This window comes from Puntigrus tetrazona, chromosome 8, assembly GCF_018831695.1.
Source record: "Puntigrus tetrazona isolate hp1 chromosome 8, ASM1883169v1, whole genome shotgun sequence".
In the NCBI taxonomy this organism is placed as follows: domain Eukaryota; kingdom Metazoa; phylum Chordata; class Actinopteri; order Cypriniformes; family Cyprinidae; genus Puntigrus; species Puntigrus tetrazona.
In genome coordinates, this window is record NC_056706.1 from 22,239,442 (window position 1) to 22,266,519 (window position 27,078).

At 37.3% G+C, this 27,078-nt stretch overlaps 1 protein-coding gene across 1 annotated transcript; it reads right to left on the reverse strand.

The window, feature by feature from the left end:
* Positions 1-3,760: 3,760 nt before the first annotated feature.
* Positions 3,761-26,420, reverse strand: gfpt1 (glutamine--fructose-6-phosphate transaminase 1). Its single transcript, XM_043247911.1, is given in 21 exon segments — positions 3,761-3,853; positions 4,724-4,885; positions 5,100-5,267; positions 6,274-6,401; positions 7,499-7,574; positions 7,576-7,614; positions 13,736-13,850; positions 13,852-13,891; positions 14,100-14,220; positions 16,654-16,751; positions 17,104-17,199; positions 19,778-19,941; positions 20,071-20,110; positions 20,113-20,175; positions 20,801-20,880; positions 21,439-21,500; positions 21,582-21,716; positions 21,799-21,857; positions 21,945-22,070; positions 22,925-23,140; positions 26,325-26,420. Coding segments are annotated over 21 exon segments (2,040 nt in total). The 5' UTR covers positions 26,332-26,420; the 3' UTR covers positions 3,761-3,808.
* Positions 26,421-27,078: the final 658 nt, after the last annotated feature.

Genomic DNA, 27,078 nt, shown 5'->3' on the forward strand with positions numbered 1-27,078 from the left:
ATCATCATCATCTCCTACTGATGTTAACGAATTATTACTTAAAGGGCAACTAGGCCAGTATAATATTTACATTTATGTTCCTGGCAGGCATCGTGATCCAAAAGAGAAATAGCTGTGGCTAGAGAAAGAGTGAATTTACCCACCCAAGAGAGTTAAACCGAGCTCAGGCTTGGCAGTAAAGTGGAGGTCCTTGACAACGTGATGGCAAACGGCGTGGATGGCACGTCAGGATGAGTTGCTGTGAGTGAAAGCCAGGCCTTTCTTTCTCTTTAGACATTACTCCCTGACCCACTTTCTGCTCTGGCTAATAAAGCAATCCAGTCACTAGCAACCATTTGCAGCTCCAACTATCCCCTCCGCCAAGAGCTTAAATGTTTTCCTGCTCTTGAAGAACAACATACTTTAGAAAGACGTGCACAGCTGGGATCATCAAAACTCTGGTTATTATTTGGCATCAAAGGAGCGGAAAACAGTGAAGTGAGATCTCCGTGTTTGTGGAAAAAGCTCATCTAAGACACCAATGGTCCCACTTTGGTTACATAGTGCCCTTATTATTGGTAATGACAGGTTCGTGTTTTGGTTTCGATCCTAAACAGGTTGACGATGCATACAAGGTCAAAATGCCTTACCTTACGTGCTCAGCGAGTCCCAAACGATTTCATTTTTCCAAAAAAGATTCGCGATTTAACTTCCGTTTCATAATAAAAGCATCGCTTGTAAACGCAGCTCTACTTTGATTACAGCCGTGCCCAGTCAATCGCTTTTTAAATTATTTTCACCTAGTGGAAATAATTAATTTAATTTTCATTTCAAGCGGGAAACACGCTAATATCTCATTGTTGAGGCTAATATGAAACGGCTTGGGATTCGCTTTAAAAAAAAAAAAAAAAAAAGACTCGCTTCGATGATTCAGAGCCAATCTTTCTTTACTTTAAACACGTAAACACTTCCCACTGCACGACCGGTCAAAATCCATAATGTGGCACTGTCACTCTACTTATTCTGTCATTTAAAAAAAAAAAAAAAAAAAAAAAAAAAAAATCACAACTGCTTTTTTTGATACATTTACCAGAGCAACCATAATTCATTAAGAGTACTCCGAGTCAATGAGCTAACTCGGACCTGTTTTGAAATGGCAATGAGTGTGTACATTTATAAATGTCATGTCAAGAGTTCATAAGATAACATCCATTCAAATGTACTCTTTGTCTGCTTTATTATCTCGAGGAAAAGCTAAATTTTGAATATAAAACAGGTTTCCCGTTAACTGAAACCAAATCATTCCATTTGACTAAATTTAGTACAGCATTAACTTCTGAAATGTTACAGATAACCATGAAATCGCGACAGCTATGAAGTAACAGTTCGGACCCCTTTCTATGAATAATGTATAATAGCTTTTTGGCACATTTGTTTCTAAAAATATTGTAAATTAGCTAGATGTGGGAATTCTATTAGTCTAAATCTTAATAGGCCAAATTAAAAAAAGGTGTTTATTTTTGATGGATAGCCTGTGAAAAGAAAAATAAAAAGCCATATTTTGTTTAATTTTAACACAAAGACAAGCACTCTATTCACTGGCCATTCCTGAGAGAAACAGAGACGGACAGAACAAACCTTCTGGAGTTTCAGGCTTCATTTTGTATCCTGTTCCAACAAAGCCCCACTGCATGACTTGGCCAAAGTTGAATGAAAGCAACCAGAGAGTGAGAAAGATTGAATGTTTTATTACCTTCTTTTCATCATAACGGTGAATCCTATACATACACACACACACATCCAAAACACATTACGAGATGCTTGAACCTCAAACATTGATTAAGGCCTTGATGCCGGATATCCCTTAGCTGGATGTGGATGGCAGAACTAATCTAAACTAAAAAAATTAAAAAATAACTACCTACCACACAAACCGTTAAGATGAAATGATAGCTACATTTAGGATGCCATTGAAAACTTAAAAGCAAAGTAGTTCAGTGCTCCACTGACCAAAGAGCAATATTTAAAACCCTTTCCATGAGTTGCATAACTTAAACACACTTCAAAATATATGAACAGGACTATATTCATACCTTCATAGCCATTGCCCTGTAAGACCCTTCTTCAACCTTTGGTTACATGCCATCAATAATAAGATATTTTTGGTTCACACCCATCTAGTGCTTTGAACAAAAGATTCAGATGATAGAAATTTTTATTCATGTTGATTTTATGCACAACAAAAAGTAAGAAATTTAAAAAAAAGTCACAATATTCGGATCAAAGGAAGTACATAAACGTTTTAATTGCAAATAATGTAGTATATAAAATATAACCCTTTATAATTAATAAAACTAAAAGATAGATAAAGACAAAAACAAAACAAACAAAATGGTCCCATGGAAACAATGGTAACGGTCGGTGGCGTTGTACGGGGCAGGCTTTATGTAACACTACACTCATTTGGCAGAGACACTCCGTAACAAGGCCTCGGAACATTAAAGAAGAAAGGAATCGAAGAACGGAAGCCAAAAGAATTCATGCATATATTTATAGTACGCAAGCGTACCATCGGATGAGTCTCAGTAACCGATTTTTATAAATACGATACTCTTACAGTAACTACAGGCACAGAAATTCACTACCATGCTGCAATAATCAAACATCTCTCTATTCATGTAAACATTTCATTTTCGGAAACAGTTGGCGCTTACCATACCAGTAGATCTCCTCGTGCTACATCCAATTTGGCAAAAGCAATACAAACTTCACTAAAAGCATGATCAGATAATACATTCACTTCATATTTGACCCTTCATGTAGTTGACCGGGATTGTCGTCATTCAATATGACCGCAACTTTAATATTTTCAGCTGAAAGCAAATCACACCGTTTATCTATCATTAGTTATTTGCATTTATTTATAACTAGGTTCATTTTGAATTGATAAATACACTATCAATTGTTCGCACGTGCTTATTATCGCTTTAAACCTCTAAAATAATAAAAGCATTGATCCACATTGTAAACTATCACCCTAACAATATTATAAATGATTAAAGTCTCAAAGCAATGTATTGAGAAGACTTTACTCTTTACTCTAGTAAACATCTGCATTTCAGTGAATACCAATTTGAATAAAAGAGTCATTGTCTCAAAGTCTTACAGGCCACAGAAGCTCAGCTATGGAAATATCCCTGGATATGAAACTCCAGAAGATTGAAAGTCATAACAGGAAAAAAAATGAAATCATCAGTAACAACTAGATCCTTAAATAGCAGCAAACTGGATAAACAATGTATTGTGCAAACTACCAAAAAAACACTGATTCACAGTTGTGTTTTAGTGCCACATCTTGCTAGAATCAGGTTTTTTTCCCCATAAGGAGAACAGCTAATGGAGAGATATCAGGCTCGTGTCACTTAACTTTGCTACACAAGTGCTTGTGTATTTGATGAGAGTCATCTGGAAGTCTCTCTGGGTCAAACTAATATTTCAAACAGAGCAAACTAACAATAAAAAAGCCATAAGATAAAGGTGTTAAAGGCAATCAAGTGACATCTGAGTTACGAGTGCAGCTCTTATTCCGCCACCCCATACTACGCCACCACAAGAAAAAACAAAAACAAATATCACATTCCAGTTAACAGCAACGATATGAAACTTCCAGAATCATGCTCGGAGACAAGATACAAGTATATGGAGGTACAATTCAGGTTCTTTAGAATCAAGAAAGCTGGCATGTGTAAACCCCTCTCTTAAATTGTCTTCGATAGTCTGTAGTGAGTGTGTGTGTGTGTGTGTGTGTGTGTGTTCGATTAGGAAGCGATTACTCAACAGTCACAGACTTGGCCAGGTTTCTTGGGCAATCAACCTGTGTAAAACGACAAAAGAAGAATACAACTCAGTAAGTAATACGGCATAATATCTACTGCACAAAAAAATATTTTTTATATTGAGTACTGAACTGTTTTCCTGCTGCCTTATAGGCCTTGAACAGTTAAACACTAGGAAAGATGTGCAATTAAACAAATACAAGAATTCTCTGATTCAGGTCTTAAGTGAAAGCAAACAGCTGAGAAAGAAAATGTGTGTAACAGTAGCTTATATTAAATCTGGGCAGCGGTGCGTCATTAATCTTAGTCAAACAACAAAATAGATAAAATCACTGATTTTGATCAAAACAGTTACTTTTGTAACTTTAATAAGAAACGTATATTCAATAAACACAGCAACTACAGTGCTAAAATATATCAAATGTATAAAAATGCTAATATATGGTTTTCTTTTTCCCATTGCTTGTAATAATAGCAATTAATCTTGGACTTTTTAATTCTATGGTATCAAATTTTGATAACATACAGACCTTAAAGCAAAAAATAAATAAAATAAATAAAGTGTATACACACACACACCCATCATATTTCTCATACATGCATACCCATGTCTTTTTTTTTTTAATAATCATTAGGACACATTTTCAAAACTCTAGTTTTAACATCTTTCATCTTGGCACTACAGTTACCTGCATATTCATAATGTACTAAAACATTTCATACACGTCTCAAATCGACATAACAGCAGCAAAGACTGTCAGCCAACAAAAACTATGATCTAAAAAACCACAAAATTTGGAACCCTTGAAATAACTTGTGCGGCAACTGAAGCCTTGTCGGTCACGTTTGATTGATTTATTTGCTGTATTACGATACTTATGATCAGGAAGTGAGCGGACGAGACTCACGTCATATCCGCGGAGCACAGCGAGGTGGAAGGACAGCAGCTGAAGCGGGATGACGCTGAGGATTCCCTGCAGACAGTCCACACTGTGAGGCACTTTGATGGTGCGGCTGGAGTTTTTGATGGTCTCGTAGTCCTCCTTATCACAGATCACGATCGGACGGCCCTACAATCGCAACATAACCACATCCTCTTAAACGGAGGCGAGGACCGTCTCTACATAGCAAGCTTAATTCAGTTCATCCCTACATGTTTCTGGCATACTGAATTGTGCTGTAAATCAGGTTGTGGACCAGTCACATCTAAATCATTGCACCGCTGAACTCTTTTATATCTCGCAAGCAGTGACTTCACCTTTAGGACATGCAAATGGCTCTTACCTGTCTCGCCACGACCTGCTGCAATGCATTCTGGCACTTGTTGTACGTGTGGTCTCTCATGATGATCATGATGACAGGCATGAGTTTGTCCACTAGAGCCAGCGGCCCGTGCTTCAGCTCGCCAGCCAAAATCCCCTCCGAATGCATGTACGTGATCTCCTTAATTTTCTGAATGGCACACAATAACAACAAAGCTTTAACATGGGAAGACGGATTGGATGGGAACTATTAAAGAAAAGCAAAAACAAAAAAAGGATACAAAAAGCAAACGTTAAACCAAAGCATAAGCAAAAACAAAAAGCGAAAATCAAGGTCCAATTCTTTTTGTTGACAAACCAATAACTATGACTGTCGTAATAAACTCCTAATTTGCTGCTTATTAATAGTAATGCAGCTGTTAGTTTTGGATATTGGGTCGGATTAGGGATGTAGAATATAGTCATGCAGAATGTATGCTTTATAAACCGCTAATAGCAACTTGTAGATAGTGGGAATTGTTAAAATAAAGCTGTTGAAACACACACAAACATCAAAACAAGCTAAAGCAAAAAATAAATAACTGTTGCGTAATCATAACTAGGGGAAAGAAATCTAAAAATATCTGAAAGCACATATGCACATTTTCGTGTTCAGAGCTCGCTAATGCCTCAGTGACAGATTCATCCTCACTTCCAGTTGTATGGGAGGCTTTTTCTTAAATAACACAGTCAAACTACTTCCTCTGTTTATTTGTGGTTAGGCTAAATGGGGCCAAACTTCTGGAAAATGCTAAAGTCCATCAGTTAAGATTCTTATTTTCTTCCTAGCTCTTACTTTCCTGTAAGTACAGGTCTACTTCTCGACAGTGAAACGGCATAGTTTCAATCAATGTAGATTACCCTCAAATCAGAAACAGACTTGGTTAAAGGGAAAGTTCATCCAAAAGTCACTTTAAAGCTTGAAATATATATATATGAATCTTTGAACAGTAAATAAACATACACAAATGTAAGGTGTTTAAAAAGGATCACATTAAGCATTTTTGAAGAACTTTTCCTTACCGTTTGAAAGCTATGAGAAATTTAAAAGCTATTCTGACTTAAAATAGGGTCTGTTATTTCCACAAAGTTAGCGCATGGTTTAAGGAGGCTTGAAACATAGCAAGGAGAGGAAAGGAGAAAGGAAGCGATCTAACCAAAGCTCCTTCCAGGCAGGTGGCGTAGTGGTATCCTCTGCCCATGATGAGAACGCTCTTCTGCTGATACAGCTCTGCTGCCAACTTCTGAATCTCCTCATCCAGGCTCAACACCTCCTTGATTAGATCTACAGAAAGAGAGACACAGCCATTTATTATGACAGGAATGAGGATACATACCAATTACAGAAAATCAACAGTTAAGTAGTCAGTGCCTTTTGCACCAACTATCCAGCATTTTTAAAAAGCTGTGTAGTCATTCAATTTTAGATTTTAAATTATACTATAATGCGCTCATAAAATTGACAACAGTTTCAATACGAATTTATAATTAAATTTCTATAATATTATATAAATATTTATAGCCACATTTCTAATTTATGTAACACTTAGTCTGTGTTTATAAAATCCTGACAAATACAAGTTTAATATAAATTTATAAATTGACATTACAAAGTAAATATTAAATAAACTATAACAGACTTAAGGTTTAATGTGTATTAAAACAACCAATTATATTTTTTAAATTTTATCATTTTAAAATCAATGCAATTTTCACATGTACGTACATGTATACATATACAATAAAAATCTATCCAACTACTGCTCCATCATGACATTAGCTTAACTTTTAACTGTTGTTTAAAAGGAAACAACACCTGTTTGTAGCACTTTCTTGCGGCAAGCCTGAGAATACGTACATGTGTGGCAATGACGCTTTTAATCTACTTACACATATTTTGGGCCAAAGGTTGCAAACACAGTATCCAAAACATGTTAGCATTAATGACAGAATCAGCAGTTCTTCGTATGAAGAGTGAGCTGGAGCACAGGGGGAACGTCAGTAACTGGCTGCCAATACATTCCTGACCTCATTGGCTTGGAAGCAGAACGAAAACTCCACAGAGGAGAAAGCAAGAACTGGAGAAAGCTGGGGAAGGGGAAGGGGGCGCCCCAGCAGACGCTTGCGGTCCAATAAAGACTTCCAGCAGTGACGGAGAGAGTTGGCCGAGGCCGTCTACTCCTCTCTGCTCACAAACCCCTGAGCGAATGCACTTACACACACGCACCGAGCTCTGTGACGTCAGCATTTCACCGTCGTAATTGTACACAAGAGGCACGTGCACAAAAATTTGCTAATTTACTATTGCAGCTAATGACTAGGATCACATTAGCAGCAAATTCTAGTCAATTCTAAAACACGCACAGCTGTATTTGTGTTTACCTGGCAGAACTTTGAGGCCTTGTATGATTTCTCGTCTGCGAGGCTGCACTGAGATTCTGTCGTCGCACATCAGCAGGGGCGAACATGATGAGAGCCACAAACTGACTCGTGTATGCCTGCGATAAAAGACTTCACATGAGCTCAATATACAATGTTTTACTGTTACAAATCAGGTATACTCTGTGGGTCCTCTGTGGCCCTGAGTATACTCTGTACAAAGTAGTTGAGACATTGATGTCATGGTTTAAATAAGTATTTATATGGCATTAGATAACGTGTCACAATTTCTGCTTAACTGATTTTAATTAAATTGAAGAGACTGTCAGAGCAGTTATATAATGCTGTATGTATTCTTATTTTTTTTAATGTCTCAACTATTTTGTGCGGCCTTCACACCAACCTGTCAAAATAAAAGTTCAGATTAACTTGAATCTGAATCTTGTGTGTGATCCTGGACCACAAAACCATCCGCAAGTGTCATTTTTTCAGTATTAAGATTTACTTAATGCGATTTTTCTCTCTTCTTTTTTTTCTCACTAGCTTTTTGACATTTTAACAGGGACTCAAATGTCCAAGCACTTATTAAGGCCACCAAGATTGAGACAGATGTTTTCCATGCAGCAATTTAATAAAAACAGCAATAGCCAAAATATGTACATTTGTGATCCACATTCTACACCTGGACAAATGATAAAAACAAATGAACTTGGGGTATTGTATTTCAGTAAGGTGTCAGAAAACAAAGAAAGAAAACCTAAAAAAGTTTTGGTTGAATGATTTGCCAAATAAGGCTGGGCAAGAGAGAAAGAAAGAAGTGCTATTTTTCTCTTCATCCCCATCTCTCACAAAGTCTCTCCTCTCCTTTGATCCCAAAGCCTCTGTGGCTTGTAAATCGACTTTAACAGCATTCCACAATGCATACGTTGTCACATTACATGTCTAAATGTAATCTGGTGCTACGCCATTATCTTTCAGAACATATTAAAGCCACTCTCAATCAGATATGAAGCACATTTAGGAAGCATTGAGGACGTCTGACAACATGCTCTGGCTCACTTATGGTTATCCGAGTTCACGCAAGATACTTCCAGTGACTGCAGAGGAGCCACGGACCAGACACCCACCCTCACAAATCACTACCATATGAGCACTGATCCTTATTATTTACAGATGCTTTTCATCTGTGACGGTTCACTACCTGCAGGGATAACAGTTCCTTTACCAATCTAAGGTTAAGTAGTTTGGTCAAAGGAGTGATGGTGACTGGGATTGACATGATCTTGGGGAGCAGTTAGATCACATTAAATCATCAACCCTTTTTAACCAATTTACCCAATGCACAGTAATCTATACCCTCTGTGTGGTTGTAAAAGTTTCTCAATATTGCACAAACCCAAACCTATTGCAAGGTTTGGGTTTGTGTATAAATTTAACAAAAAAAAAAAAAAAAAAAAAAAAAAACAGGATTCAAAATAAACTAAAAGCAGTCAACTTGTTGGACCATTTTACTGCCTTTACAGACCTCTGCTTTGCAGTGGTTTACTACCCAACAGTCAATACATCAATGCATACGTTGAGGATCTCTCAGAAAAGCAAGTAGGACACTCCGAATACAACCTTCAAATGTGTCCTCCTTTCACAGGAATTTCAAGGATGCTAAGGTATAACCTTTGCTGCTAGAGATAACCCATAATTCTCTGCGTCGCCATAAACAGCCGTTGTTAATTTGAATAGTGGCAGTGCTGGTTGATGTAAACCAGCGCAGATATGGTGTGCCAGCCAGGTTTTGCCTACCCTGTGGTCCATGTGGTTCGAACACCCCAATACAGTGACAGAGACACTATACTGTAAAAAGTACCGTTCTTTGGATGAGATGTTAAACTGAGGTCTTGACTCTCAGTGAATGTAAAATTAAGTCGCCCAATTGCAGACCTGGGAATGATTGCAAAGAATGACAGACTTAAGCTGAATTTCATTTGGAAGGCTATGAATTAAATTTATTAATTAATTTAAGACCGATCTCCAATGTGCTATTCCTCTAGATCAGGCGTGGCCAAAACTGCTTTTAGAAGGATCCAAAACCTGGGTTGTCTAAAATTGCTTCAATACCTTTCAATTTGGCACTACTTTAGGGTACAGCAATTTATAGCGGTGTCCAAAAACATGATGTTATGCCACCCATTTAATCCCAAAATGTGTCGCAACAATGAGTGCCAAAACAATGTAAACTATGACTAAAATTTGCCATAATACAATATTAAGGTCTTAAGCAACCCCAGTCCTCACAATGCGAAGTGGACATTACGAATTCCACCATAATATCAGTTCAAAACAAGCATGTGAGAAGAGGCTGCACAGCGCAATACCCATGAGGATTGGGAACCACTGCTCTGGATCAACTCAAGATCCACCTTACTATGAGATTAGCTCCAACTTGTTTTGAAAACACACCTACATGCAACTTTGTAGTATTTCTGAAGATCTAGATTAGCCGTTTCAGGTGTGTCCAATTATGGTTGGAGCTAAATACTGCAGTAGATCCCGAGGTTCAGAGTTGAGGACTTTTGCTCTAGATCACAGGTGTCAAACTGAACTCCTGAAGGGCCACAGCCCTGTAGAGTTCAGATTCAATTCTAAATCAAAAACACCTGAACACACTAATCAATGTCTTCAGGATTACTAAGGCTATAAAAGGCATCAAAACAGGTTTGAATGACTTCTAGCCACTGAACAAGAAAAAAACAAAACAAAACAATAATTCAACTACAGAAGTGTCAATGAGTAGCATGACAGAGACTTTGAAAACGAAAGTGACGAAAAAGAACCCCTATGGGAGCACTAAAAGTGTGAAGCATGCAATTATGAAGGAATCAAAGCGTGCCACAACAGGAACATTCTTGAAGAATGCCTCATGGGAGAGAGAGGAGTGCAGTCACAGCAGAATCAGGCAAACCAACCAATATGTCACATCTACATCAAATTCAGCAGCTCACAAGATGGGCTAAGCTAACTGTCTGCAATCTGGGCTGCAACTTGTGTATTTTGGCAAAGAAGAAGGAACAGTTGAAGCCTGTCTGTTACCTGGAAAACTGCTGGCTGCAAAGATGCTTAATTGGCAAATATTTGGATTTTGGTTGAATGAAGTTGTCTGCCTAGACCTCTAAATGGCAACTTCATTGGCTAGATTTGTGGTGGCAATCAGATTGCACAATCTTATGTACCCTAGCCTTGCACCCATGTACAAAAGAAATGGCATCTACATGACACTTATTTCTCACTCAGCAGAGGGTCATCTTCCTACATTAAACATCCCAATTTCGCAGTTACAATCGAAATGATTACAGCTGCAATCTGAAAACCCAGAAGCATAACACTCCAAGTAGTTGTGGGTGTGGGTTTAGAGGTTCCCCTGAGGGAATGTTCTGGTGCTGTGGGCGGATAGAGAGAAACAGCCTGCATCTGTGGAGCAACCCAACGATTCTCAAAAGTCCTGACATTTTAAAAATGTGGTTTAAGGATAAATTAGAGCGCAATCAAGAAGGATAGATAACCTCTACTTGAGGGTACATGATTGTACACATTTATTCTTTGTAAAAACAACCAACAAACAAACAAACAAACTTTTGCTGGCACTTAATGCCCCAATCTGAAAAACGGACTATTAGTTTGGAACTAATAAGTGGGAGGATAAAAGACATCTTTTATTGATGGATAGATGAGAAAGTCAGTGTCATTCTCTTTGTAATGAGAGTTCCAGTTGGAGAAAGAGCTTCCAGAAAGACCATCCCTCCAAAGGGTATTCATCAGAGACGCTTGAGAAATTATTATGACCACAATGCACCACGGGAAACAGACATTTTACAGAGCAACTAAACGTCAAAAACATGTTCATGAAATTTAAAAAGAGAAGCTAACGCTGTAACAAAATCGTAATTCATCACCACACAACCAGGGCTGGTGGAATTGATTACATCATCCCCATAGAATGGCATCATGAGAAACATTCAGAATTGCTTGGAGTGGTCATTTGTCCAGGGTTTTAGTGCCTTGGCCTGAGATGCTGTGATTGGCTCCAGAGACCTTCTAACCCCATATAGGACAAGCGGTTTTAAGCATGAAAAAAGGACTAATAGAATTATTTGGATCTTTAAAAAGTGGGCATTCATGTGAAAATGGGCCGAGACCTGAATGAGATTGTGAAGGATGAAGAAATACTAACCCCAATTTCTTTGCAATGATATCAAAAGTAGAAAGGTTCAATTAATATTTCATACTGACTCCAAATTTTTATGGTCCCAGTCTTTGCGGTAATAACTATGGTAGAGGGTTTTCTTTTACAACAACCTTTGGGGGTTTGTCCAATCACATCTGCATCATAATTATTAATGTATACTGAAACAAATAAACCACCAATCTAATGAGATTTTGGTCCTCAACTGTAGAGTTCTGCATCTCATTTGAAACCTGGAAGACATCTGAAGGAGTCTGAAACTTATCACTTAAACTCATTGAAAATAGCCAGCCCAATTATTCCAAGAGCTGAATAAAGTGGGACTAAAATACCAATGCAGGATTTTGGCAGATGTCCTGGCACCTCACCCCCATTGTTTCACTGTAATCCGATACTTATATAGCAAATTAGATCATCTCATTCAGCCTGCAGGCATCCATAATTCTATCCTAATGAAGCCTTGTCATAAATTAACTGGATCTGTCCTTTTCCTTGCACGTAACAGTTAGAAATGCCATTGCTCCTCTTAAGGATGAAAAAGCAGGGCTAGAGAAAGCAACAAGAGTATGAAAAGTGCAGTCTCCTTTGTGGTCATATTTCTTCTCTCAGCATTAACATCCAGCCAAATCCAGCTGCTCAGACACTTGTTTCCAAGAAAAATTTTTTCCTTTTCACATATTTGTTGTGACTTCATTAGACTTGTATGTAGAGGTCAAAGATTTAGAAAACTGGTTAAGACAAATGCTCCAGACCAGTGTTTCTCAACCATGGTCTTGGGTGCCCCCCCCCCCGGCACTGTACATTTTGTGTCTCTCCCTAATCAAACACACCTGATTCAACACATGAGCTCATTAGAAGAAACTCCAGGACGTGAAATGGGTCTGTCAGATAAGAGACAAACAAATGTGCAGTATTGGGGGGTACTCAGGACCAGGATCTAGAAACAATGCTCTAGACCTTCTTTCTGAGAGCTGTAGTGTTTATATGCAGGAGTTCTAGTTCTCAATTCACATTCAAAACAGCAGCGTTCAACTTAACGCCATGTGTTAAAAGCACATTTAGTAGTTCTTAATCTGGTACTTATACCAAAATGATACACTCTTAGGGGGATGGTCCTTACCCGGAAAACAAAAGGTAAGGATTTTCTAAAATAATTGTATCAATGTGATTTCCAAATCAGTGTTAACATTTTTGTCTCATAGCTTTCTCATCTTCAGTCCTATTCTGCATCTTTGGCCCACCATACACATTTATACACAACTGGAACACTAAAATTAGTTCATATTATTGTCATCTTCTGAGAGTATAAACCATTTTAATACGTGAATTAGCACCAGACTACTGAATGCATCTTTCATTATGACGCCAAAAAAAAAAAAAAAAAAAAAAAAAAAATCATTTTGTACTAAAATGACTAACCAAGCTCCCGTGTCTGGTTTCTCTAGTAGCATATAGAATGGGTTTCTAAGTGGGTAAAATTATTATGGACATTTTGTGAATAGGTCCCCTGGCAATGGGACTGCCACAGGTTACAGGCCAATCTAAAAGCACGTAGTAAGGGCTGCCATGGGAGTAGTTCACTTCGTAATTGGTGAAAAGAATCTGTTGTACCGAGCACTGAATTCAAATAGGTGGAAATGGATTGGAGAATGGTGTGAATTACAAAAAAGATTCCTTAAATCTAATTAAGTTAAACCGTCAATAGTACATTTAAACACTGTTTAAAAATAACATTTCTGTAACCAAAAAAGTTGATAAGTCAGTCAGAGTGTTTTTTCAGATTCCTATGAACAGATCAGGCATTTGCATTGAGTAACCATAACCACTGATCATTAAGATCATTAAGTAGGATATAACTTTAAATATACTAAAGCTACAAATTTGTTAAAACTGTAATCAGGTCAATTACATAACATGCTTTAGTATAATCGAGTTAATAATATTAATTCAACAGTCCTAAACATCTTTATGCTCAAATGCTATTTGCCAAAAAAAACCAAACCCACCTTTGTGCTAGCCACACCAATCTCTGGGCCAGCATTGATGTGAACACCACAGTCTGTTTCTCTGGAGATGGAGCTGCCCACAGTGTTGGTGATGCCCACCGTCAAGGCACCTCTCTTTACAGTAGCGCAGAGCCAACAGGCTGTCTGCCGTCTCTCCTGAACACACACACACGTCAGAGTTCAGATGACTGTCCTACCTCAAAAACATAATTCATAACACACACACACACACACACGCACACACGCGCACACACACACACACGCGCACACGCGCACACGCGCACACACACACACACACACACACACACACACACACACACACACACACACACACACACACACACACACAGGGAAGCAAGCCAACCTGACTGGCTGATGAAAAAGCACACATCATCTCGGAAGACAGGCGTGTTTCGATCCAGGAAATCACTAGCCAGCTCCACCATGACAGGAAGTTCGGTCAGTTCTTCCAGTACCTGACGAGTCTAAGTCAGAAACACAACCAGCATGAACCAATTATTTTATAATCAGACATGATGCAATAAAATATGATAGTGATAAAAAAGGCATTTATTTTACCCTAAAGTAAAGTTATGACTGTTATGCAAGGCTCTTTTTGCAATGTGTTTGTTTTTTTCCATGATAATTATCCATTCTCCCCAGTCATATAAGTGAAAATCGCAGCAAAAAGGGTACATTGTTTATTGCCAACAGTGTAGCCCATTGAAGCCGCAAGCAGCTCTCTTTTAATCAAAATGGCAGATCTGTGCAAAATTGATTGCACTGGGAAGTCACAGAATTGCAAACTGTGTAGATTCATATCATCCATTTAAAAAAAAAAAAAAAATAATAATAATAATAAAAAAATATATATGAAATTTGTCACTTTTTACAGTCATATTCTCGTAATTCCAAAAAAGGAAATAAATACAAAAATGCTAAATGCTAATTAGCAATTTACTTAGTGTTAAAGCCACAGCTAAAAAAAAAAAAAAAAAAAAAAAAAAAAAAAAAACTTTAACACTTTAGAGAGTAGCTTTAACATTATGAATTCCCACTTTATAAAATAAGTAAAAGCATACTCAGAGTCTGTACTTCTTCATCTTTCAATAGCTGACTATTAACATATCAAACAGCATGTTATTAATGTTTTCATTTTTTTTTTTGCCAGCTTAAAGTTCTATAACTTTTCAGATGACCCCTTTAAATGCTGGATTTAAACTTGTACAAGTATCTATGACATGTGTTTCATATCCGGACAACCTTCAGCTGGATTGCATTTACACCTTGGACTCCAAGTCTCCAATTTAATCGGATTTCAAAATGTTTTCTGGTGTATGACAGATAATAAATAAGATATCTAGTCTATTGCTTTTCTCCATTCAGAAATTACTTTAAGTGAGAAGTGAGTGAAGATTCAACACGGGCAAACTGCAATGCACTGAGAATACTTGTTTTTGTGCAGACTACAAAAGCACACTTGTGAAGATCCAATTGATGGAATTTGCAATGTTCATATAATTAAGTATTCATTAGACATTTAGACTTTAGTTTTCTATTACTAATAACAGAAAGGCAAATACTACTAATAGGTTTCCATTACCAGTTTTGGCTAATAAAAACGTTAAATGGTAAAAGAAATCTGTTAAAGAGAAAAAAAAAAATGGCAACTCCGATGCATCTGTGCTTGGATGCTAATGTTGTCACAATAAAAGTCCTGGCACAGTCTAAATAAAACTTTCTGAAATTTCAGAAAAACAACAGCAATTGATACTTCAGCCAACCACGTACAGTGTTGCCAGATTGGGCGGTTTTGAATTTGATTGTGCGGGTATATATTGGCTTGGGCGGGTGGACAAAATTTGGGCTGATTCTGTGTTTTTAAACAAATTGCAATACTGATAGATGCTTAACATACAAGCCTAAGCGTGCATATATACTGTCAGTTATCACAACATTATTAAACAAGTGAACATACTGCAAAGAGACTGTGCTAATGCGGAAGTCACGGCCGCCCTTTCAGTCAGTATTTAAGGATCAGCAAACAGACATGGAGTGATGGGTGTTTAGCGCAACGACGGATCTGATTTTGCATGTATAACTCTATAAGTGATCACAATGCCTAAATAAAAGAATGGAGAGAGTGTTTATACTCTTAAAACGGGAATTACACCTGGTGATGGAGAGATGACACGATTACTGCAACTCCAAAAGCAGAGTGCATACGCATACATATCTTTAAGATCTTTTATCTTTTGAATGGTCCAGATTGATATCATTGAAAGCTGTTGGACTTGTTAGTTTTGACTATGCAAAGTTCTGTATTATATTCAACTTTATAAAACACTTCCTCTAGTTATGTGTGAAATTATAGAGCAATGCAAAAATAAGGGCATTTTTTTATTATTATACAGTTCATGAATAAGTGTGAAATACCATTGCTTATTCAGATTAATTTTTGCATTAAATTCTGACTGTTGAATTGTTTTTTTTCTGAGGGTATTGACTAATTTCTTGATTGCTGTTTTGACACTTTCTGCATATTTAAAAAAAATCGTATTTGGTCATTCTATTTAATGTATTTCCACTATTTGAAATAGCAATCTTTATCTCCTTAAAACAAACTAATAAAAATTCTGTTATCTATCTTGATTTACATTTAAAAAAAAAAAAAAATGTTTTTGTGAACTTTTGGGCTGGAAATCTCCTATCCTATCTGGCAACACTGACCACATACTGAAACTAATGTTTCCAATAGTATTATAGCATTTACAACTCCATTACATTTTCTTAGTCGTCCCTAACCAGCTCCAAATGTGCCATCTCAATGAGTTTCAATATGACATCAATTAGCTGGAAACCCCATACCAACGTCAGGTGTGAAGTGGGCCATGTGTTTTGTTTAATGATGTACATACTGCAACTCCAGCATGGTAACTGGTCCCACAGGCAATCATGATGAGCCTACGACATCTTTGGATCTCTTTAATGTGGTCTTTCAACCCTCCCAGGGTCACTGCAAAGACACAAAAAAAGAAAGTAAAAATAAAGGAAAATTAGCCATTTTTTATTGTCTTCTGTCTTACTACAAACTTAATGGAAGCAGATTAGCCAGAAACTTTCATTGCTCATGAGTCCCGTTTCATTGAAAATTATGTTGTTGAATGATTATTTAGTCCTAACAAGGTTAAAGTAAGTCTAAAGAATCAGCTGACAAATGTTGGCGAAACATTGATACACGTCATTCCTATTAAATAAATTCCTTCCGAGAAGTGTAGCAATACGTCTAAATTCACAAGAACCATGAATACCCTTGAAACTTGTCTGGTCTGGAAATGGCTCCCTGATCGGAGCACAGCTGGGCTCACCTGTGTTGTTGTCGAAGTTAACTCTTCCTCGCATGGTGTTGACCACAGACTCTGGCTGCTCGAAGATCTCCTTCTGCATGAAGGAACTGAAGTTTCCTGTTTTAAAAAGAAGTCGAGTCGAGACTCTTTAAATTGCACTGAAACACGAAAGGGAGCTTTTAGGCGATAAGAATCACGAAAAAAAATAAAGACTACATTCTGTTGTGAATTGTCTCATATTGTTGAGCAAATGTCATCTGGAACTGTTCTTGTCCTAAAGGGCATCTGGGAGGAGTCATAACCCACGACAGAAAAAAAAAAAAAAAAATCATTATCTTAAATAGATGATTGCAAACAGTCTGATGGGATTAAGAGATTTCCACCACTGACGCCAAGCAAAACCAAAGTCTTTCATTTTTTGCTTGATTAGAAATTCTTTATTAATTCTTTTCTCAAAAAAAAAAATCATTGCGATAAACAGCAAGAACGCGAGAATAACTGAAGGAATGCCCTACCCAGAAATTAGGTCATGAGAATTGTCTCTTTTTTTTTTTTTAACAATAGGACAGATGAAATGTAGGAGGCGAGGAGAAATGAGGGAATGAGTGGATGGAGAGATGGAGGAGGAGCAAAAAAAGGAGAACTATAAAGCAGTGCATATCTGAAGCGACGTACTGCTCTCTGGTGGCTGGAAAGCAAACACATTGCCTTCTGATATGTGTGCTCCTCAAGCTCAACAGTAGTCTCAGATGTGCGACCATGGTTCGTTTACAGAGCGCATGATACGAATTGGATCTTTTCAGTTCTGTGTGCAATCCGGACTTGATGCAAATGATAGAAAAGCAAAGAAATGAAGGCATCGTCAAAAATGTGCCTCATTTCCTTTAAAAAGGAAAATAAAGCACCTACAGTTCCTCAAAGGAGCCAAAACAGTCCCTCAAAATAGCAAAGAGTAATGGCAATCTTGGTCAAACTTTAGTTTGAGGAGGAATTTTAGCCATTAACTAACTACTATTGATACACTTTAGACAAGAACTTATTTACTATTAACTGTTGCTTTCCCCCCTTAATACATTCTTAATTTGCTGCTTTTTAATAGTTAGTAAGGTCGTTGTTAAGTTTAGGTATCATAAGATAGAATTAGGAATGTAGAATAAAGTCACATAGAATAATATGCGATTAATTACTACTAATAAATGGCTAATATTCTAGTATTATGCAAGCTAATAAGCAACTAGTTAAGAGCCTCTAACATAAAGCCTATTATCTATGACAGTTGTCTCAAACTCATAATTTGCAGCTTATTAATAATCACTATTTTAATTGTAAGTTCAGCATTCTAGAATATAGTCAGAACAAGGCATTGATGTGCGCTTTATATGTATTAATAAACAGCTAACAGTAATATGCATGCTAATGAGCAACTTGTTAGTAGTGAGAACTAGCGTTACCCCATTCCAGTAACATTTTATGGTTACATCTATTATTTGCTTATCAGTATGTGTATTACTAGAATATTAACAATTTATTAGTGCTAATTAAACATATAAATGCCTTATTCTACATGTCTAATCGTACCCAAAACTTAACTACTTATTAATAGTGAGCAGAAAATTGGGAGTTTATTGGAGGGAAAAGTTGTAGTTATTAGTTAACAAATGCACACTTGTTATCGTTAGAGATGACCTCTTTGGTTTATGGTCATTTCTCTCTTAAAAGGTTTGTACGGCAGACCTGCATTGAGAAGTTAGTTCATAAACATCCTGAGAACTTGTTTTAAACTTGCAATTTTAATGTGGGTCATACTGGGTGTGGTGTGGTTTATATCCAATCATCTGTGCGTTTCCCCAATGACAGTCTCTTAAAATTAATGTGATCGTGTCCAACAGGCTCTTCAATCTCGAGCAGACGTTAAAGAACGACTTCAGACTTCACAGGAAATTATGATCACTAAAATACGCAACGCTTCATACACGGCAAATAATCATCGTGTAGCATAAATAGATTGTGTGGGCAGGTTATTTTCGCATCAGTTTCTGGCTATTATTTTCACATAACCACATTGCTGACTATCACAAAGGGCCATTCATGCTGTATCTAGCTATGCATTTGTTATATTTTATTAATTGTTCTCAAGTTGAAGTCAATCAATCAATCAATCATTTTTTATTTATATAGCGCTTTTAACAACACAGGTTGCATCAAAGCACTGTACAGTATAATGTAGAAATGACACTCCTTTTATTTAAAGGTTCATGTGATTAATTATTGATGAAAACCCAAGATGTTATAGATTAGATTTATCATATTGAACGCCGCTTAAGTATCGGTAGAAAGGACACAAATGCAGTCAGTAATCAGCAGTGGGCATAGGGGACATTATGTCCACTATTCTAATGCATTACCGTACTGATTTATTAATACATTAATGAATTGATGCATTTTATTTGTCGTTTTAAAGTCTATGCGGGCTTGATATTTGTAGTTCAAGAGTGCACAGCATTATGTCAATTAAATGATTACGTTTCATTTACACAGTCAACATCTTCCAGGGAAGTGATAAAAACCTTGCTAACAAAGTTTAATTTAAGGGCTAGTGCTTCCTGAAAGTTTCTTTCTTGAAACTGTGTGGGCAGCACACAAAAGAAGCCATTCAACTGGTGATTTCATCAGCTCTTGCCATTTTTGTCCTTACCCTTCATGATCTGCTGCAGCTCCATCTGCAGGGTCTGGATGGCCCGGGCCGGGTGATCTCCTGCCGTCCGCTTGATCCGGTGGATGGAGAGACGCCCGTCACGCACCGCTGCGATATCGTCATCCTCGAGGAAGATGACTCGATTGGTGTGCTCGATGACAGCACTGAAGTGACACCAAATAAAGCGGTTCAAATCCACCCCTTTTCCTTTTTGCTTAAAACAAATCCTCTCTAGACATTATGAAGATAAAATCAACATAGTGAGTGAACGGATGAGGAAGAGACAAAAGTACCTGGCATCAGATGCAAAGTAGTACTCCACGGCTTTCTCACAGGAAACAGACACGTGTCCTCGTCCATCCTGGGCAGAGTATTGCAGCTCTTTTTGTCTTTACCAGCTACATGAAAAGACAGCAATAACATTATATATACACCTTTTAGTGTTTTTTCCTCTTTATTATTGGTAAGTCTAAAGAGAATTCATGCAATATATGATATTAAGTTAGTAAAAGCTGTCTCATTGCAATATGAAAACCATTTGCAAACAAAAAGCAGGATACATTAGTAACACTTTACAACAAGGTGACATTTGTTAAAATTAGTTAATGCATTAAACTATAAACAATACATTACCGTTAATAAAAATACAATCATTCAATGTTAACAAACACAAATTGTGATTTTAATATTGCAATAGTAAATGGCAAAATTAGCATTAACTAAAGATTAATAAGTGCTGTAGAAGTATTGTTTATTCCTAGTTCAACTAATGAATCTAATTGTAAAAGGGTTTTCCGTTACATTTTTAATTTTGCATGTCTTGTTTTTGCCACTGTATGAATGCTTATTAATTGGCCATCTGTTTTTTGCATCTGCCTACGTATTTGACAAGATATAGTTGAAACTAAATTCCAATGGACACAGATGGGCCAACAGAATTGCAGGATAAGGCTTGAACCTGCATTACGCTTGTGCTAGTTCAGCTCTTCATGCAGCGGGAGGTAGGTCAGTGTGTGAACTCACAGGAGCGATACAGGATGGGGATGTGATCTGTGGAAAGCTTGTGGTCACTTCTAACTCCAATCAGTAACGGACCTCCTCTCCTGGATGGAGGGGGGGAAAAAAAATTAATTAATACTTGTAGGGCTGTCAAATGATTCAAATGCAGTGTACAGAAAAGCAGTTATTTTCATAGTTAACATTAATTCTAACACACACACACACACACACACAAGATCAGCTGAAGAGTCTGTTTACAGAGTGGTAAAGGCGTTTAAATTGAATGACGGCACACTTAGCATTGCTAGAGGATCTTCCTGCTCTCTCTCAGGCCAGAGGGAAATAAGTGTGTTGTATGTTTGCTGAGAGTAAAGAAAGGCTGTGCGGAAACGTAAATGAAAATGGTTTGGGCAAGATATGCAAATTATTAACCTTTAGCATTCGCTCGTTTAGGATGCACTACATACATTATACTGACAATAGGTGTGTATAAATACAAAAAAACAATTATGTGTTAACGAGACTTCTTCTGTTTTCCATTTACACCCGTCCATAGAGAGCGACTTACTCTTTCTCCTGACAAAAGGGAGCTCCACTAGGGACTTGCGTGTTTGTGTATGTGATTGCTCAGAATGTTTTTCAGAAATCACATCGAAAGTTACCTGCTGCCCACTGCCTCTCCTGGATAGTGCACACTTTTGAAGACCAGGGCAAAAGCTCCTTCCTAGAGTAGAGACGGTGTTCATTACTCCATCATCATGACCTTCAGACTGTCTATTGTCAAGGGTACAAAAATGGTGTTTACTAGTTGCTGGGTGACTTGCTCCACCAGGGTGGCGAAGGTGATGTCATCGTTCTCCCGGTTGTCATACATGTACTTCACCAGCTTAGCGATGGTCTCCGTGTCCGTCTCAGACTCAAAGTCATAGCCTTTACTCTCCTGCAAACATAACGACGTAAACGGTCAAAACATAGACACGTACCGGTTGGACAAACAGATGGAGAGATGATGTTTTACTTGCCAGAAACTTCTTCAAGTCTTTGTAGTTGGTGATGATTCCATTATGGATGACAATAAACTCTGCGTGGAAATAAAATAATCAGAACCCTTCTATCCAAAATAGCTTTTCACAGCTAGGAAAGTTTGTAAAAAAAAGTGGATGCAGACCGTTGTTCTTGTCAGATCTTTGCGGGTGGCTGTTGACGGGGCTGGGGACGCCGTGAGTGGCCCATCGAGTGTGAGCGATTCCCAGGTGCACGTCGAACTCCACATCCAGATCAACATCCTGCTGCCCTGAAGAACAGATGTGACGCTTTAGCATGCCTGTTATTAACATATTAGCTTTAAAGCACATATTCTGCATCCCTGATCCTACCCAGTATCTACATTTAACAACAGCATTCCTAACTAAGCAGCAAATCTGAGAAAAAAAAAATTTAGTTAATGTTTTGTTAAAAGCGCGGTCAAACGTTCAAATAAACTGTTACTACCATATTTCAAACAAATACTTTAAATACAGTTCAATGTGCACTTATGAGTACTTTTTAATATATTTTACTTTTTTTTTTCCTTTTCCAATGTTAGGCTTAATTATTTCAAGACATCAATATATGTCCTATCCAATTCAAAGGACACGGCTGTGATTAAAACCAAGTTTTCAAATAAGCAAGGAAGCAGATTTGTTAGACTGTGTTTTTATCCTTCAAGTCCTTTAAATGATTCGTTTTCTCTTTATTTTGATATCAGGACACAGTTATCATCTTGACATGTTTACAGGACTAGTTCAGATCTGTTATTTACTCGCCCTCAAGCTGTTCCAAACCTATAGGAATTGTTTGTTGAACATAAAAGAAGATATTCCGAAGAATGTGTAACCAAACAGATTCTGGTAACCATTAACTTTCAATGAATGCCTGTTTGGTTACCCACATTCTTCAAAATATCTTCTTTTGTGTTCAACCCTTTAAATTAGGTAGGCAATTAGGTAGTTGACGCACTAAATGCAAACAAACAAACAAAAACGTTGAGAATGCAACCTAGTTGCATTGTGTGGTTTGCTCTGTGATGCATATTGATTTTTTTTTGTAAAAAGTTCTCATACGTTATTGTGCATAACCTTGACCTCTGAAACGACCGTCATTACTTACTATTGATTTCCTCATCCAGCGCTTTGACTTTTCCTGTTTGCTTGATCAGGTGGATGTTCTTGCAGTTGTTTTCCCATTCCTTACTGTTTCCTCCATCGATGCCCACACCAGCGGAGTCATAGCCGCGGTACTCCAGGCGATGCAGGCCCTTGATAAGGACCTCGAGGATCTCACGGCGAGTGCGAGGCACGTGATAATTCAGATATGCGAAGATGCCTCAAGGGAGAGAGAGAAAGAAAGTTTGTTTTGGACACTGTAATGAATACAATTCAATAATTAATTCAAAGACTACAGCTGCATTCCAATTTTCTTACACACACACTATATAGAAGCCATTATGTGTAACAAAACTGATTGTGTATCCAAATCGAAAGTTATGTACATGCTGACTATTTACATTTTTCCCCATATGCATACACATGCTCATACGCACTCAATATATCAATACTCCATTCACTGCTAAAAAGGTACTGCTACTGGTCTCTCTTAAAACAGCTAAACATATTAAAGAAATATGGTGTATAAATTAAGACCTCTCTCTATAGGTAGATGCAGACAGAAACACATTACAGCATTTCTCAGCACAAACTATTCTAGAAGAGACCACTGTACATCCATCAGCCATGCAAAAACAGGTCACATCTAAATCAGGTGTGCCTGCAAACTAGCGCTGCAGATCTAAGGTCAAAATGCATATGCATTACCTTGAAATTATAATTTAAAATAGAACTCAAAACAATAGACTCCTCTATTACATGTTATTCTGAGAGCTTGAAGATGTGCGCGTTTTCTTTGTAAAAGGTGACCTACTGACCTTAAGGGTTTTCCATTGTTTTAATTATAGTTTTATGGATAAAGTTAAAGAAGAAAGTCCAATGAATACTTGACATTTGAGGCTTAGTACTATTAAAAAAGCAAAACATTTTTCCAGTTTTAAATGTTTTCAGCTAGATATGAGATGAAGTTGCTTCAAACAACGGTATAAACAATTTAAACTGTCTGGATATTAATTAATATAATCACAATGATTTCTCATCATCAAAAAAAAATCTGAAGCTGCTTTCGTTTTAATCAATGTGATGTTAAAGGAAAACAACAAACCTAAGTGAGAAACTGAAACCATTTGTATAACATTTGCATTGCGATTTAAAATACTCAACATATTTTGGGGTGTGCGGTTTGAATAGAAACGCAAAACATCAGCATGTAAGCCTGTCTCTGAAACAGGGCACTGGACAATCAGTGACCCTGATGAAGCAGCTGCGAGATCAAGGGCCAACAAAAGCAAAGCGAGATTGTTGCTAAAGAAGCGGTCAGGTGAGGCAGACACAACCGGTTTGACATCTTCAAATGAACGCTGGGGGAAGATACACTAGAAAGACACTGCCACACTACACACACATTGCCGTAAACAAGGAAGTGATACTATGGATGCCATTAAGGAAATTAAGAAGCCTAATGGAAAGAAACATCCATCTGTGTTGATATACACACAGTCTGAACAAAAATCAATGACAGGGTGGAAATCAGCTCAGATAAACCTGCGTAAAAAAAAAAAAAAACACTTTAAAATGTGTGCATCTGCACAAGGGATAAATGCACTCCAAGTACAGCACTATGAAAGGACAGAAACGACACAGAAGTGCCTTTCAGTGGTCTGGCCGTGGGCACTGAATATACTTGTGTGTGTGTGTGTGTGTGTGTGTGTGTGTGTGTGTGTAGTTAAACAAGGCTCTGCTTTATTAGACAGATGACATGCTAAAATGAAAGATTCTGAATATAGTTGCATCACCCCACCTTCTCCAAAAAAAAAAAAAAAAAAAAAAAAATTTTAAAATATATATACACACTACTGTTACTGTTCAAGTTCTGCATTGGTTTGATTATTTTATTATTTCAATTTTTGTACAAAAATCAAGGCTTATGCTCAACAAGACTGCATTTCATAGCAGTAAAAACAGTAATATCACGAAATATCATTTTTATGACTTAAATGCTTTTTTATTTAATATATTTTAAAATGTAATTAATTCCTTTGATCAAAGGAGAAATTTCAGGATCATTACTTCAGTCTTCAGTGTCACATGATTCTCTAGAAATCATTCAAATTAGTCGATTTGGTGCTCAAAAAAAAAAAAAAAAAGAAAAAACAATTGTGCTGTGAAGTTTCTTTGATAAAAAAGAAAGTTCTAGAGAACAGTATTTATTAGAAACAGAATGTAGATTATTAATTTTACCAAAAGGCACATGTTTGTACAACATTACCTTTTTTTGTACATTACATTCTTTTCATTTACCAAACGAGTTAATGGATCAAAGATCATTGACCATTTTCCCCTCCCTTTTTTGCCACTGTATCTTTAATATTTATGCATACCGTCTGTAAATTATACGTAGATGACCTTTAGAGTGCGTCTACACGATACATTGAACTCTTCTTTCCCCAAAAAGAACAGAAAACTGCATTTTCTTATTTTTGACCCTTTTACAACAAATCTAATCTAAAACATTAGTCTGTAGATCGCTTTGCCACAGGCAAGCAGAACGATCCCTGCTTTTCGTCAAGGCTGTCTGCAAACGCCTGGATGCATTTTATCTTAAGAAGAGGCCGTACAGATTTAGCTTATCAGAAAAAAACCTATGGGAAAATAACTTCCAGCTGGTCATTCTGTGTCCCTCTATCACTTCCCGGCCTCTATCAGAGACAACGGATATCTTAGAGAGTTTCTTAAAGCACTAAGTATTTCTGTGTAACTTAACCGGAGGTGTGTTTCTCTTTGGTGTGGTCACAAGCAGTCAATCTGTGATATTTACCACCAAAACCAAACTTGAATTAGAGGTGTGGTCACTTTCAAATGAAGTTTTGTGACCTGTTTCGCTGGAAAAAGGGGGTCGGGTCATCTTCAAATAGATAAACGATAAAAATCTAATAAAATGGAAATGTTTAACGATTAAACACTGCGACAAAGCAATGTTTATCTCTACCAAACAAGACTGCACAGGGTGCGTGCTTTAATTAAAGCAAGTAAAGATTTCGAGCTAAACATAACGAGGATGGTTTGAAGCAACAAGGAACGTACAACAACATCAATACATAGACCTTTAATTATAATGGCATTAAGGTTACAGGTCTCTAAAAACGCCTTTAGCAACATAACCGCGGTCGTAGCTTCAATTTGATACCTAAAACTGTCTAAGTAGGCAACTCACTAGTACAGGATTTAAAACACAGCCTGTGTCCGATGCTAAATGCTAGTGGATTTTCCCTCCAACGGCTTTTCGACCTCACCACTTCAGGCCACACGCCTTTATTCTATGACGCGTGTAATTAAAGTAAACGTTACGTACATTATCATTGTGAATATGAAATAAAAAGGTAGTTTTCATTGGCAGTACTCACCACACATGTCTCCGGTGCTGCTGCCAAGAGCCGTTTAGTTCCTAGTTCTGAATCGCTGTCATTGAAAAACCCGCCCACCGCGTATTTTATTGGGCGAGAAAACAGTCCACGCCTTGATCTGGACCCCGCTGATTGGCTGAGACGGCTGTCAGTCGTTCAGTTACCTGCCAACAGTATCAGTTCAGACGTGGCAGCAGGATGCGTGTCCACTGTGTCGCCGCCAAGTGATGTCAATTGCATCTTTTTTTTTTCTTCCGAAAAACTTTTAATAAGACATCGCTAGGTCAATTATATTTTCACGTTGTGTATTTTCACTATATCCATTCATCCATCCATATATTAGGAATATATTAGTTGTCATGGCTAGCTATTTTCATTTTCGTATTTGTTACGCTAGGCTACTATATGAATTCCCAAGGCCTCTAAAGTACCAACAAAGATATCTAAAAGTTTTTTGGTTATTTATTTTTTTGCAAGGTGACAGTGTATCCAAGGTATACAAGTTTTGTACGGGTTCACTTGTATGACTTTTTAAATGGCTGACAGGATAAGATCCATAAAAATACAGGATGAGAGATGGATGATGTAATACTTTTAATAAGTGAGCAAACACACTGCCTTTGGGTGTTATAGCTATAAAAACATGAACATTAGCCTAAGAATATTAGCCTACAAAGCTTTAAAAGCAAAACTTTGTCTCGGAGTGCAAAGCTACAGTACTGTTAAAAATTTTAGACACTTTCTGTAAAATGAA